This window comes from Rhinichthys klamathensis, unplaced genomic scaffold (genome assembly GCF_029890125.1).
Source record: "Rhinichthys klamathensis goyatoka isolate OS25496 unplaced genomic scaffold, OSU_Roscu_1.1 h1tg000098l_1, whole genome shotgun sequence".
NCBI lineage: Eukaryota > Metazoa > Chordata > Actinopteri > Cypriniformes > Leuciscidae > Rhinichthys > Rhinichthys klamathensis.
Genome location: NW_026606637.1, coordinates 2,856,798 through 2,871,886, shown reverse-complemented (window position 1 = coordinate 2,871,886; position 15,089 = coordinate 2,856,798). Strand labels below are relative to the sequence as shown.

The 15,089-nt window shown below is 38.2% G+C and overlaps 1 protein-coding gene across 1 annotated transcript in view; it reads left to right on the top strand.

Moving 5' to 3' along the window:
• LOC130086598 (ephrin-A2-like) overlaps positions 1-15,089 on the top strand; it is a 151,847-nt gene that overhangs the window by 106,895 nt on the left and 29,863 nt on the right. The window contains exon 2 of the mRNA XM_056252661.1: positions 11,461-11,753. Within this exon, the coding sequence (XP_056108636.1) occupies positions 11,461-11,753 (293 nt within the window). The remainder of the gene's footprint in view (positions 1-11,460; positions 11,754-15,089) is intronic.

The window sequence follows — 15,089 nt, the reverse complement described above, 5'->3', positions numbered from 1 at the left end:
ATCCTTCTCCTGCGGGCCGGGGCGGGCTTATAACGTTATTACACTGCACTTTGCTAATGGTGTTAAAAAAGACAAAGAGGGCAGGTCAGGGAGAGTGGGACGGTGATACACTTAGCTTTAGAGTACATAGCATTACCATCATTTTCTGTTTGATGCCCTCTGACAAACCCAGTCCTTTTTTACGCTGAGAGGTAGAAACCTTCTCAAACTCTTTTTTTGTGTGTGTGTTTGTTATGGGAGTGACAATTAGGCATTGGGTATTATAGTGTGTGTGTGTGTGTTGATGTTTTTTAAAAATGTAAAAATGCAAGAAGTAATCTGTGATGGGTAACCTGTGTGTGTGCGAGTGAGTGTGTGTGACGTTTACAGGGTTTCCTGCATATGCATGTGTTTAGTCTTACATGCATGTGTACACGCGTCAGTACGCACGAGCGTGCCCCACTTGCAGAGTATCTCACTGCGCTCTTGTTTGTTTGTTTGCGATGGTGTATTTTCTAAGACAGGTGTTTACTCACCCCATGATGAGAAAAACAGCATGTTATCACACTATGGAGAAAAGCACTCACAATCAGACAGCGCAGATCCCAGCAGCCCTCTAGAGGACGTAACATGCAAAGAGAATGAATTTCATTCCCTTTAATCACAGTATCTGCTACTACGCCATGACATAGACATTGCATAGTGCATTGTGCATTGTATTTAACCTGAAAGTTATTACATATGGCTGAGGTAAAAAGGGCTAACACTGCACTTAACCTCTCTGTATGTTTTCCATGTTTCACCTTTTTTATTTGTACATACAGTCGAGCAGGTGAACGTGTGTTATATTTTATTAATATGTCTCTGCTCATTTACTTTTACTTATAGTTTTAAATGTAATGATAATTTAGGATTTAATCCTGTTTGGTTTACATTATTCTCTTATTATTGATGGTGTCAGAATGAAAACAAGCGGCTTGAATTTGAGCTGCTGTTTTATAATATCTTTTAATATTTTGTCTTATATTAATATCATTTATAAAATATAATATAATATATTATAAATATATTATATATATTATAACATATGTAAATGTTTATGGTTTTATATATATATATATATATATATATATATACACACACACACACCCACACACATATATATATATATATATATATATATATATGGGTGTGTATACAGTATACAGTGTGTACAGTATCTGTGTGTGTAACCTTTAATGTAAATAAATATTATATCTTAGGGATTGTGATGTAATTATAATAAACTTAGAAAGTTAGACACTGTTTTTTTTTTACGTTTCTAAATCGCTCTACTTCAAAATACCATGTTTAATTCAATGTAATACTTGCTTTTTCTAATTGTTTGTGAAATGTAGCAATTTCTGAGCGAAAATTGTTCCAAAGTAAATCCTACACCAGATTTTTTTTTTTATATTTTTTTTTTATATATATTGTGTTATGTGTGTTTTTGCTTCAGGTAAACCTTGTTTTCAAGGTGTGTGTGCCAGAAAAATCCCTTTTAATCTCTCTCGTCTGGCATTACCACCCACAAACTACTGCTGTTTCTCTCTCACACACACACAGGCCTACAAATGTGTGCTTTTTTCCTGTTTCCACAACCCTGCAGATAGATTGTTGTTTTTTGTTGGATTTGGGAGGAAATAAATAGTTTAAATAGAATATGTATTTTGGGTGAGAGTGTGTGTTGTAGTGTGTGTTGAGTGTCGTGGGTGGTTTGTGGTGTTTTAAGTGTTGTGTGTCGTCGAAAGTGGAACGACCGGTGTGCATTGTTTTAGGCAGTGTGTGTTTTAGGGGGCGGTGAGGGATAAAGACGGGATGCAGAGTGTCTTCTCAACAGGAATCTGCAGGTATGAGGAAGTTTCTTAGCTGAGCCATTAAATCCCAGAAGCCTCATTACACTCGCCGTCAGAGCTTGTGGTGACGATGAGATCCAAACATGCACATTTAAAATTAATGCCAGACATCCTCAACTCCTAATAACAGTATTTACCATAAAGTTTGAGAAAAGTTAATTTGAAAGGGGAAAAAAATATATAAATACAGTGGCGTACAAGTATCTGAGACCACTTTGACAACCTAGGATTCAAAATCTGATATAAACCTGTAAAGTTTTAGATTTTTGAAAAATGTATAACACAGAAAAGTTATGATGTTAAATGCATAATAAATATTTTATATTGTACATTTTCTGTAAACATACATATATATATATATATATATATTGGATAGAATATTTTTGACAATATATTAGTTATTGGCCAGAATTTGAATATTTTTTGTTATTAGGGGCCAAGCAATGAAAGTGCGTAGGCACCTATTGAAATCGTTGGTATTATTATTATTAGGGGCCAAGCACCGAAGGTGCGGGGGCACCTATTGTATCCGTTGGTCTTCTTCTTCTTCTTCTTCTTCTTCCTCTTCTTCTTCTTCTTCTTCTTCTTCTTCTTCTTCTTCTTCTTCTTCTTCTTCTTCTTCTTCTTCTTCTTCTTCCTCTTCCTCTTCCTCTTCCTCTTCCTCTTCCTCTTCCTCTTCCTCTTCCTCTTCCTCTTCCTCTTCCTCTTCCTCCTCCGACTGGGAGTCTATGACAGCCCATAGAACCCCTTGTGGGAAAGTTATGAAATTTGGCACACAGATAGAGGACAGTCTGAACAGTCACCATAGCAAATTTGGAGTCTCTAATTCTTCTTCTTCCGTTTCTTCTTCTTCTGTATGGAAGTCTATGGCAGCCCATAGAACCGCTTGCGGGAAAGTTATAAAATTTGGCACACCGATAGAGGAAAGTCTGAACAGTCACCAAAGCAAATTTGGAGTCTCTAACTCAATCCGTGCTAGCATGACTTGAGGCAACATGCTGCGTTTCGGCGCAGTGCTACCTACTGGTCCGGAGATACAAAAAATGGCTATTTTTGGTTATAACTTCTGAACGGTTTGTCCAAAAATCATAAAAGTGGTCTTGTTAGATTCATGCTGAGTCGAATGATATCCAAGTCTTCCATGTCTGCCATTTTGAATGTTGTACTAAAATGCTGTACTTTATGAACGCATGAACGTATCATTACAAAACTTGGTATGGGTCAGCGGCACAATGCTCTGAAAGAGTATGAGCAGTTTCGGACCAGTGCCACCTAGTGGTGAAAAAAATAATTTATATGCTTATAACTTTGTATTTGGTTGGCTTATTTTCACGGAAGTCATCTCTTTAGGTTCCTGAATCCTTGCCGAGTCTAACGATACCAAACATTCTAGGTTTTGCCTCATGGTTAGCGCAATGTTGTAAATTAGCGCTTAAAAAACATTTGCCAATATCTTCGAAACCGTTAGACTGATCGAGACGAAACCACCGTAGGAGGTTTGTAAACAGAGTCGTTGGCTATATTTTGATAGTAAGTGGCAAAAAAATCCAATCAAAGGGTCATTTTTTTATGCTTTCATACATATATTTCATACATGGGGCGGCAGTGGCTCAGTGGTTCATGTAGGTTGTCTACAAACCGTAAGGTTGGTCGTTCAATCCCCGGTTCCACCTGACCAAGTGTCGAGGTGTCCATGAGCAAGACACCTAACCCCAGCTGCTCCCGACGAGCAGGATGGCGCCTTGCATGGCTGACACCTCCGTCGGAGTGAGTGAATGGGTGAATGTGAGGCAAAATGTAAAGCGCTTTGGTGGCCATTGGGTCTGTGAAAGCGCTATATAAATGCAATCCATTTACCATATAAATGTCTATAACTCCAAAACAAAATGAGATATTTTCACCAAATTTGACACACACATGTATGGGCTCACTCTGAGAACACATAAAAAATTGGTGGAACTGTGCCACTTGGTGGCGCTATAATAGAACAAAACAAGGACATTGCCATGAATTAGTCAAGTCAAGTCACCTTCATTTATAAAGCGCTTTTAACAGTATGAATTGTTTCAAAGCAGCTTTACAGTTATAATAGAAATTACCGTAACAGATTGTTTAGGCTTTACAACAGCATTAGGATAAAGTTATTGTCTAGCTAAAGTTAGTTTTGATTGATTCATTTCCCTTGCGAAGATCATTAGTTAATAACTTAGGGGCCGCTAACACGACACCGTTCTAACAGAAAAACCCTTAACGCGCTCCGACCGTCCATCCGCACAAAACAGTGCCTGGTGTTTCGAGAACGCACTCCCTGAAATAGGTTCGAAATTGCAAACAATTATCCGTTATCTCTGTGCAAACCTCAAAAACGCAAACCCGCGAAAACTCAGATGGCGCGCACATGCGCATCACGTGTTCAGTCCATAGGTATGCGCGTTTGAATATATATATATATATATATATATATATATGTGCAGGCGTGTAGTCCTTCTTCACAAATCAACCCTCAACAAACTACTTGTCTGGTCTTAAAAATGTATAATACGGAATTTTGTCGCGTCTGCGTAACCAAGCACGTTGACTCATGAAAACATTTGTTTATTATATCGCAATCGCAATATTGACCTCAATAATCACAATATGACATTTTCCCCAAATCGTGCAGCCCTAGTTATAATTAAAAATAATTATCAGTATCAGTATCAGACAGCATTTTTAATATCAATGCAACCCTAAATTTCACTAATGGTAGTGGTCTTAGACTTTTAGACCCCATTGTATATAAATGAGAATCATAAAAATGATTCTAAATGCTAAATAATTGAATCTGTTTCAGAATAATTTTGTGTCTTCATCCAGAAGAGCTTAAAGGGGTGGTTGATTATGATTTCACTTGTTTGTTGCTGTTTGAGCATAAACAACATCTGCAAAGTCACGACGCTCAAAATTCAAAGCAAAGGGAGATATTTTCCCTCATATAATATAATTTTTAAGAAATTGCTTTTTAAGGACTACAACAACGGCTGGTAGACACTACACGACATTCCTCCCGGGTTAGTGACATCACAAACCCGAAAATTTACATAAACCCTGCCCCCGGGAACGCGATTTATAGATTATCATGACAGAATATGCTAATCAATGACTAGAAGATATCTACACATAAGCTACATAAATTCATCAACTAACCATTCAGAAATGTTGTCTACAAGTTGTCACTTCTTCATGAGTCTCTCCATCTTTGTCTGACTCCGGTTTGAACATAAAAGGCTAAAAGTTTTAGAAATTTTCAGGTCACACGCTGTTGTAGCTCCACCCCCAGCAGCTCATTTGCATTTAAAGGGACAGACACAAAAACTGTGCGTTTTTGCTCACCCTTAAAAAGTGACAATTTTAACATGCTATATACAAATATATGTGGGGTATTTTGAGGTAAAACTTCACATACACACTCTGGGGACATCAGAGACTTATTTTACATCTTGTGAAAAGGTCATTATACCACCTTTTTAATGTAGCACATGGCAGTGTTCATGCTACCACACGTGCACAGGTGACCTGGGTCTGAATCCATCTCAGGCCATTTCCTGATCCTTTTCCTGTTACTTCTATATTCTTCTGGTTGATTAAAGGCAAACAGCCCAATTTGAAAGTTATTTTTTTTATTTTTTATGTATAAGCAGTTATTACATACAAGGATGTAAACATGCAGAGTAGCTGAACTGAGGTTGTGAAGCCGCTGTGTGTGTAAACATTCTCCATTAGTAGCCCATTAGAGCTACAGTACAATGATACAGAGAGCATCCCAGCGCAGCTGCTTTGGCTTTTGTTCTGCTTTGATGATAGAACACAGATTTGTTTGCAGATCTTTCATTTGCCGGACTGCACTGGTCCCTTCTATTTTCTCCCACTGTCTTTCAGTGACTAAAAGGTCTTACAAAGCTGGCTGAGGCATACAAATGTAATTAACCAAGTGTCCCTGCAAGGACGGGGCACTTTTATCTAATGATGAGAGTAAATGAGGACGCCATGTGAAGAGAAGGTGGATGTGGACATGGACCTTTCAACAATACACACAGCACCTGGATAATTACACACACACAGACCTACACATCTGAACGTATAACTTTGTGTTGAAGGTTTAAAAAAGGAGCACAAAACAACTATTACTTTTTCTCTCACACGAGGCACATGTGTTTTGTCCTCTGAGGCTTTTTTCCTATTCTTTTTCTTTTTTGTTTGTTTCATTTTTCTCAACCACCCCCCTCCCATGACAACGTTTTTTAGCCCTGGCTGAACGTCAGCTGGGATAACGTTTGCATAAATGCTGTGATAGAAAGATTGCTCAAGCAGAGTTGGAATAACAGGAGAGATTGCGGGGAGATGTGGAGGGAAGAGGGGGCCACGGAGGTCTCGGCGTCTGCCTGACACAAAGAACAATAAACATGTTCCACATGGGGAGAGGTAGTCCACAGACCAAGCCCAAGCTGAGCATGTGGAAATGGGTTCCAGACCCAGAGCCGTCGGCACAAAGGGCCATTCTCGCGCACATACACACACTCATGCTAAACTCTATGCTGAACTGAGGGGGAGGGCGGACAAACACTGGCATAAAACTCATGTGGGCCCAGCATATAGCCCTGCAGCACGCTCGAGGTAGTGATGCATTTGAAGGAGAATTACCCCAAAGTGTGTGACGCTTGTGCCAGGTTATTAGCTGGCTTTATTTGCCCTAAACTATAATGGCCTGGTCATTGGTTAATTGCTAAATAAACACACATATTTGCTTTGGCTGCAACTCAACCAAAGGTTCAGGACAGACAAAACCAACAAGAACTTCTAAATGAGGGCCAAACTCCAGAAGACCTTCACAAACTCATCATTTGTGTTTGACCTGAAAGAACTTGGCAAATTTTAGCATCTGCTCTGTGGCAAGTTGTGGTGCAAAATATAATTAATGACTTGCTCAGAGTCTATGGCTTTCTAAAGACGAACAGAGTTGTCTCATTTCTCTCTCCTTGCAGACAGCTGGACTGTCTTTATCCAGTTGTACAGAGGTAGACCCCCTCCAACCCCAACTTTCGGTGGTTGTAGAAATATAATCAATAGATGTCTAATTTATTAAATACTCAAAACCACTTTTCCACTTCATTAATCCAATTCTGAAATTCGCAACATTGATTGAGAGACATATATTAAAGGCTCAAATAGTCAAAGCGGCTCTGTTTGTACCAACCAGGAGTGTCTAAATATCATGATAAATCATGAATTTTGTCTTATCTGATCTGCCTTCTTGGTTTTAACCTCTTTCATTAGAGATGCTTCCTACTATGGGCCTGGAAAACATTCTCTTCTACAGGCAAACATTTACTAAAGGAAGTTCTGAAATCTGGATCTGAGGCTCTCTGCCGGCCAGACACTGACGTAAATCACAGCACTTCAAACCCATTCTTTAACCGCAACCACCAGGAAAGTTCACCCAGAGAGTCACCCTCCTTCTAAACACGCCAAACGAGAGTGGTTTGGTCTGATTAATTGATGTCCTGTTGAAATGATAGAGGCTGAAGAATGAACTAAAGCCCAAAGCCCCAAAAATCCAGAGTTGGATTTCTGCACACATACATTTTCTCCAGATAGGGAGAGCAAGAAACTTAGTACAGGTTTTGCACTTTCTAGGATGTAATATCTTACAGCCTCGCTGATTGCACACATTAGAATTAAATTATTTATTAGAGTTTAAAAAATTGTATGTTACATTATAGGTTCAGATCTGTTCCTGTGTTATTTTCAGGAGAACTTGAGGAACATTACATTGCATTGCAAAATCTACTGAGACAATTGTAATAATTGTTATAATATTTAAAAAAATAAGTGAAGTAGATAGCAATGCTCAGATCATTTGGTTTCCATGAGTTCATACATTCAGACTTTTGAATACACAGGTAATCCTGACAAATTTCAGCCCACATTATTGAGATATCTTCTGAAGAGACGTGTGATGTTGAGGGTATTTTTCTTAGGAGAATGTTCTGAGAAGAAAACTTTAGCAAAGGTCCCATTTTGTTTTCCATTCAATCTTAAAATGAGAATATGTCAAGTAAAAGAAAGAAAGTGTTCTTTCTAAAAGCATCAGACTATAGAACCTTTTTGGGGTTTTATCTGGATTGTTGACATGATGAAAATATTACACTGAGAATGGGAGGCTATTTAGCTCATTTAGAGATGATATGAGATCAGCTGTTGATGTAGCAGCGGAGGAGGAGGAGTTCAGAGAGGTCTGATCAGGACTGTGCTCAGATGACTTGAGGAGGTAGACCGGTGAATACAGTATGATTGATGAAGCGAGCTCACTTAACTGCATGCATTAGCTCTCTCTAAACATTCTGGGCACACTTATTGATATTTCCATCTGTCATCTCCTCCCTCCACCACCCTGTACCCACAAGCCACTGGCTGTAAGGTCATTTTTTATAACAAGATACTTTTGAATCAAAGGGAATGCCATGTTGCCGCGGTGTGTTGGATCATTTGGCCGACAACTCCAGATTTAATGACATCTGGGAGTGAAAGGGAGGAAGGGGCATTGATATCGATTTGTTAAGGCATAATGCACCATATAAATCTGAAAGAGATATGCCTGACCCACGAAATGTGTAGTAATGATAACGCATTTTGTATTAAAGGGCAGCTAACACGTGTTTTTTTTTTTTTTTGGCAGGTTGATTAAATTTAGGGCTTCGTAAACATCAGGAGGGTCCTATGGCGAAGTTCTGCTTCCATTACTCTTCGCTGAGCTCTCAATATCGTTTACTGGAAAGCTGTGATTAGAGGCAAATTGACACAAAAACACACTTGAAGAAAATAAGATGGAGTTCGCGCATCTCTGCAGAGAATGAAGCATTTTTCTTTCCAGGAAGAGAAATATCGAGGTGCTGAGGCACTATAAGAAGAACATGTTTTTTGTTTATGTTTCATTGAGCTTTTTGGCTACGAGGCGAACTAGGACAACATCAGTGATGTAGTCCATGTTGCCGTTTATATAAGCTCTGGGGTTTAAAGTATTGCTGATGGACAAAGAAAAAAAGTGACAGAAAAAAATGGAGAAAAGGATAGGGAAGTCATGCAGTGTGAATGAGGTTGTTCTCTGGGCCACTATGATAAGGAAAGGAGATGTCTGGAGGAGCTTCATGTGCTACTACAGCTGGTGTTTGGCCTGGCTTGGCCTTTTGACAGTAATTCCAGACCTAGATTAGCTGTCATCTTATGCCAAATCACACTCCAAACCCCCTGCCTACTGCCCCCTCACCCCCTGGCCTTGTCCCTGCCCTCTCTACCCTAAAAAAGATCATGTGATGTTCTGATTTATATAGACTACACTCACAGTCGACAAAGTGAAGCTTTTTTAATTTTCTTTGTGTATCATGTGATTTGCTTTTTTGGGGGAGGAGGTTTTACAAGGTCTTTAGTTCCATTCCAAAACCTGCCTCTGGTTCATAGACGCTCCAAATATAAAAGATAGACAGTTTAATGCTCCTTCTTTTGGCCAAATTCAAAAGCAACGCATTGGTTTTGCGAAAAATGGTAGTTTAGTGAAAAATAAATGGTGGATGCAATAAATTAAATTCTGAATTTAAATTCATTTTGATGAAAAATTTTAGGGTTTTACAACTGTTCTGATACAGTATGATGATGAAAAAAGTCTCATTAAAAGAATAAAATTCTTGGAAAGAAACCAAGAAGTAAGTAGTTAGCATAATCTTTTATTGTTTATCAGAAAAAAAAATTGTTTTAACAAAACTTATTCACTGCTTACTAGTATTTGGAAAACATTTGTAATGTGATGTGGTGCAACTAACATACAGAAACATCTAATAATTTTACCTTTTTATGGCAAGGCAAGGTTAGATCAGCTTGTGAAATGTCATGTGGAGCGAGTTCCTAAAAACTTCAATAATCCATGACATTTGTTAAAAATACTTTTTATCTTACAAAATCAATTTAAAAAAAATAATGAAAATAATGGTTAAGATATGTACACTCAATATGTATTCAAGATGTAAGAGTTTATTATTCTTTTTACTTGATGGTTATTCCTCATGGTTATTCCTCATGTTTTATATATATAATATATATATATATATATACTGTATATATATATATATATATATAGAGAGAGAGAGAGAGAGAGAGAGAGAGAGAGAGAGAGAATATATATATATATATATATATATAGAGAGAGAGAGAGAGAGACAGAGAATATATATATATATATATATATATACAGTATATATATATATTGCATAATGTTTCTTAAATCAACTGTATTTTTTTATTTTTTTTATAAATAATACGTTGCTGCCTATTTAGAATGTTTCAAATCATTTATGAGCTTCCATTTCGGTAGGGATGTACACAGAGAGGCAGCTCACTAGATTTTGGCACAGACCTTTTTTGTGTAGGCTTTTGTTAACCCAGTGCATTTCTTCTGATTTCATCTCATCTTTGTTTCACTTTGATATTCTGTTAAATTGGATGAAGCGCCTTGGTATGGCTTCTCGTAGTGTGAACACTTGATTTGAGTTTGCTGGCTTATGTTCTGTAGTGTCTATAGTGAAGGGGACTGCTTTGATGGTGTGGAGAATGGAGGATGGAGCAGGTGTGTCAACCGCACTGGTGACAAACCATTAGAGTCTCTCGGCTGGAGCCGTTAGATCTTATTCATCTTCACACTGTGGACAGAACAAGAGGATCTGAAGAACTCGCACATGCACACACACACACACACACACACACACACACACACATATACACACACACGTTTTGCGGTGTTTGTTTTCTTGTAAGATGAAAACCTGATCTATATTAAGTTAAGGCTAGATCCTATCAAAATAAAATACAGGTTTGTTTGGATTAAATACCTTACTTGTAGAACATTTTTATTGTCAATATCAGTAAATAAAAAAATGCCCCACTTTTCAAGCAAAACCGTGTTTTTTTTCTGTGTCCACAGAAGAAAGAAAGACTGAGTAATTTTATGCAAGGATGAGTAAACAATGACAGAATTTAGATTTTTGGGTGAACTATCCCTTTAGTGTCCAAATGCTTTTTAGGTCCACAGTATATCCACACTGTACTTTGTCTGCATATGAAGTCCCAGTTTCTAGCCAAGTGACTGATGTTTCTGTGTCTTGAGTCGTACCTTCCTGCAGGTGCTCAATTTGTGTCTAAATTGCCCCAGCCAGCAAACTCATTTCAGAAGAGCTGGGTTGAAGCCATACCGTGTGAAAACTCTTAATGAAGTGGCTTTCTCTCTCTGAACCCCTGTCAATCTCTGCTCATCCACTTCCACTTGGTCATTCCAGTCAGTTCGGCCTTTAGCGCCAAATCCGCCTTGACCAATCCCATCCTGTCACATACAACACGGGGAATATCTTCAGTATGAGTGACAGGAGCTACTAGCAATTTCTTTTTTTGTCTGATAAAAGAGTTTTGTGTTAAAAGATGTTACATTCTCAATCTTCGGCCTGTCATGGTGAGATCTTTTGCAATTTTGTGAATCTCAAGTAAGTTGTTTGTTTTTGTTTTGCAGATTCTTGCATGGTGAATACACAGTGGAGGTGGCCATCAACGACTACCTGGACATCTACTGTCCGCACTACGAGGACCATCTTCCTCAGGAGCGCATGGAACGTTACATTCTTTTTATGGTCAACTATGACGGCTACACCACCTGCAACCACCATATGAAAGGCTTCAAGCGCTGGGAATGCAACCGCCCAATGAGTCCAAACGGGCCCCTTAAGTTCTCAGAGAAGTTCCAGCTCTTCACACCCTTCTCTCTGGGCTTTGAGTTTCGCCCAGGCCATGAATACTACTACATCTGTGAGTAACTTTCTCCTTTCTAACTCTCAGACTTCAACTTCAAATCCCTCATCTGTGTTTTCTTGTGACCAGGTGTCAGTATGCCCCCAGGGTGCAATCATTCCTTGAACTGATGGTTCTTGGGTTACAGGAACTGGGGTGTAGAGGGTAAATGAAGACTTAATAAGGACGCGTAGACTTCACAACAACATCTGATCAATAGCATGTGCCACATGATTCAGTCTTCTGAAACCTGTTATGTGGTCTCTAGAGACATATGGCAGAAAGAACAAAAAAAACTATGTGCCAGTCAGTCTTTGGTTTATGTTAAAAAGATATGGTTTATGGAACCAAATGCAAATTGTAACAGAAACTTAAAATTACAGGTTACACATCTTGAATTTACATGGAACCAATTTGTTATTCACAATGTTGTATTTGAAGCAGAATGTTGTTTGTAAATGGCTAGTAAACAGTGACTCATCCACAGTAGCCGGGTTTTCCCAGAGTAAACAGAGAGAAACATAATTCTCCTGAAATCTCCCTGATTTGATATCACAAATATAACATATTTTTTTTTTGTTCTTCCCTCTCGTTTTTTTGTGTTGTTATTTCCCTGGTGTTTGTTTCTGAAGGAAGATTTAATCAGGTTTGACGAAGGCTGAAGGAATGGGTCTTCACATCAGCAGGAGCTTAAAGGATAGTTTACCCAAAAATGAAAACTCTGCCATCACCTTCTTGTCCCATTCCAAACCTGTATGATTTTCTTTAATGGAACATAAAAGAGAAATTTAGCAGACATTTTGCTGCTGTTCTTTTCTATACAATGAAAGTGAATGGGGACCAAGGGCTGTTATAAATATTGCATTATTATTTAAGAAATGCAGTATTGTTATGTAACTTTTATGGCACTTTTTTTAATTTGTTTATTTTTTTACTAATTGTATTATTCAAAATCTTGATGGTCCCTGGTCACATTTACTTTTATTGTATGCTACACTTCACATTTGTGTTCCAAAGCAAGCTTTTTCATCCTTGGAATTTAATGCCAGGTGGATCACTCTTTTCCAATGCCAACATTTATTGGAGACATTTATTATAGCAATTTGAATGTCTAGGAGTTTAATCAGAGTCATCAGGGCAGTCCTGTTCTACTCCGGAACTCCCCTGGGAGCAGAGTTTGGCAGTAACCTGATGTCTCTGTCTGATGAAAATGTCAATTTGTTGAATGGCATGTGCACTATTAGCTGTGCTCTTTGCCACTCTTGGTGAGATCGGTGCAAAACCAGTTACCAAGGCCATCATGCGTAACTGTCCAAATTATGCTGATTGGTCAAATCATATTTAACAGAAGGATCCTGATGGGAGTAATTGCATCTCCAGCTTCTGGGGTGCCATCCATTACCATTTTTCAGATAACAACAGCTAAAAGCCATTAACCTGGAGGGGGAGTTTTTGGCTCGGGATGGTGCCCGGATGACAGGCCTGACACTTCGTCCTACGGAGGCGGCCCGCCCACCGCCTCAAGGTCAGGCCTTCGCCTGGCCGGACGAATCAAGTGGGGTTCTGCTTTATCCTCTTCTTTCGCTCTCACTTTCATGACAGGGGGGAATTTGCTGGGGTGCATCTGTCCCTGTTTCACTAATGGTCTTCTGAAAGGTGTCCTTTGGCCTGATAAATAGGGCTCCCGCTGGGCACAGGCAAAAGAAAAAGGCTCAGGGCAGCACGACGGATGCATTAATAAGGCAATTTCTCTTCTTTTTTATCCTCACTTATGCTTTTTTTTGTCTGCATGTGTGTGTTTATTCTGACTTTTAGAAGATAGAAGAGAGTTTGAGAGAAAAGTTTCCTCTGATAAAAGAATGCAGCTTTAAGTAGAATGGCATGATTTTTATCGCTCACCCTGCTTACCATGTCCCGGATTGCCTTAGAACTGTCCCTGTGCCCTCAGAGATCGGCAGTTCAGAAGTTCGTTGGACACAACTTGTGGCTCTGCTCATAACTATAACCACCCATTGTGTCACAGGACACCTAATCCTATAAGCATAGTCACACAAATTGCTCTTTTGAAATCTAAAATTTTGTCCTAATACAAGTTGAAGAGTAATTTCTAATAGTTCATGGCCATCTGTTGTATCCAAAAGCCAAAGATTTAGAGGCCAGAAACACTGAGGGCACAAGGAGTAGTGTTACCTTTTACCTTTTTATGTAACAAAAAGTTTGCTGATAATGCTAACTTTATTCAGCACAAATAAAACACATCTTAAAGGGATAGCTCACCTAAAGATGAAAATGTTGTTCCAAACCCAACGCAATATCATGAGAAATTTTTACTATTTTATGTTTTGCCGATTTGGAGGCAAATTCATAAAATTTTAAGTCGTACAAAAACATGATTTTAAAAATCTAATTCATTTAAATTTGCCAACCATTTGCAGAAACATAAAATAGTTAGGCATTGCCACGAGGTCTAGACCTTTTTGACTTTCTTTCTTCATTAGAACACAATCAACAAAAGAAAATTAGAAGAATATTCATTCTGCTCTTTTGCATACAATAATGGTGATAGGAGGACACTGTAAAGCTCCAAAAGGGACAACAAAATGTACTATTAACCCTCTTTTGGTCCCTTATATACAGTTAACACTTAGGGTATTTGGGGTCATTTTGACCCCAAACTTTTACAGAGCGATTGTATAAGTGAATCAATCAAAACTAACTTTAGCTGGAAAATAGCATTATTCAAGAACCGCTATGAAACCAAACCAATCTGTGTTACGTTAAATTATATTAAGTTTATCTCTGTAAAGCAGCTTTGAAACAATCTACATTGTTAAAAGCGCTATATAAATGAGGATGACTTGACTATAAAAAATATACATTTTTAATAATACAAATGATAAATCAGATTTTTATTTACTTCTCAGTTATATGTTTATGCTGTTTTTTAGGGATATATGATACTTACCCATTTACCGCAAAATGATTCAACTAGACCATTAATTTGCTTAAGAAATATTAAATTTGTATGAAAAAAAAAACTTGTTAATGTTGATCAAAATGAATATGTGTTATTTCTGGATATTGATCTATGTGCTAGGGGCAGAATTCTGTCATCTGCTGGTTAGAGAAAAAACAGTAGGAATTACAATTGTAGAAACAAAGTTTAAAGACAAGATATATCAAGCAGAGGCCCCATAGAGATCCATACATTTTTTCTAGAGGTGGCCAACTGCTCCTCTCACAACTTTTGTGATAAATATTTTGTGAATATACACTCACCGGCCACTTTATTAGGTACCCCATGCTAGTAACGGGTTGGACCCCCTTTTGCCTTCAGAACTGCCTCAATTCTTT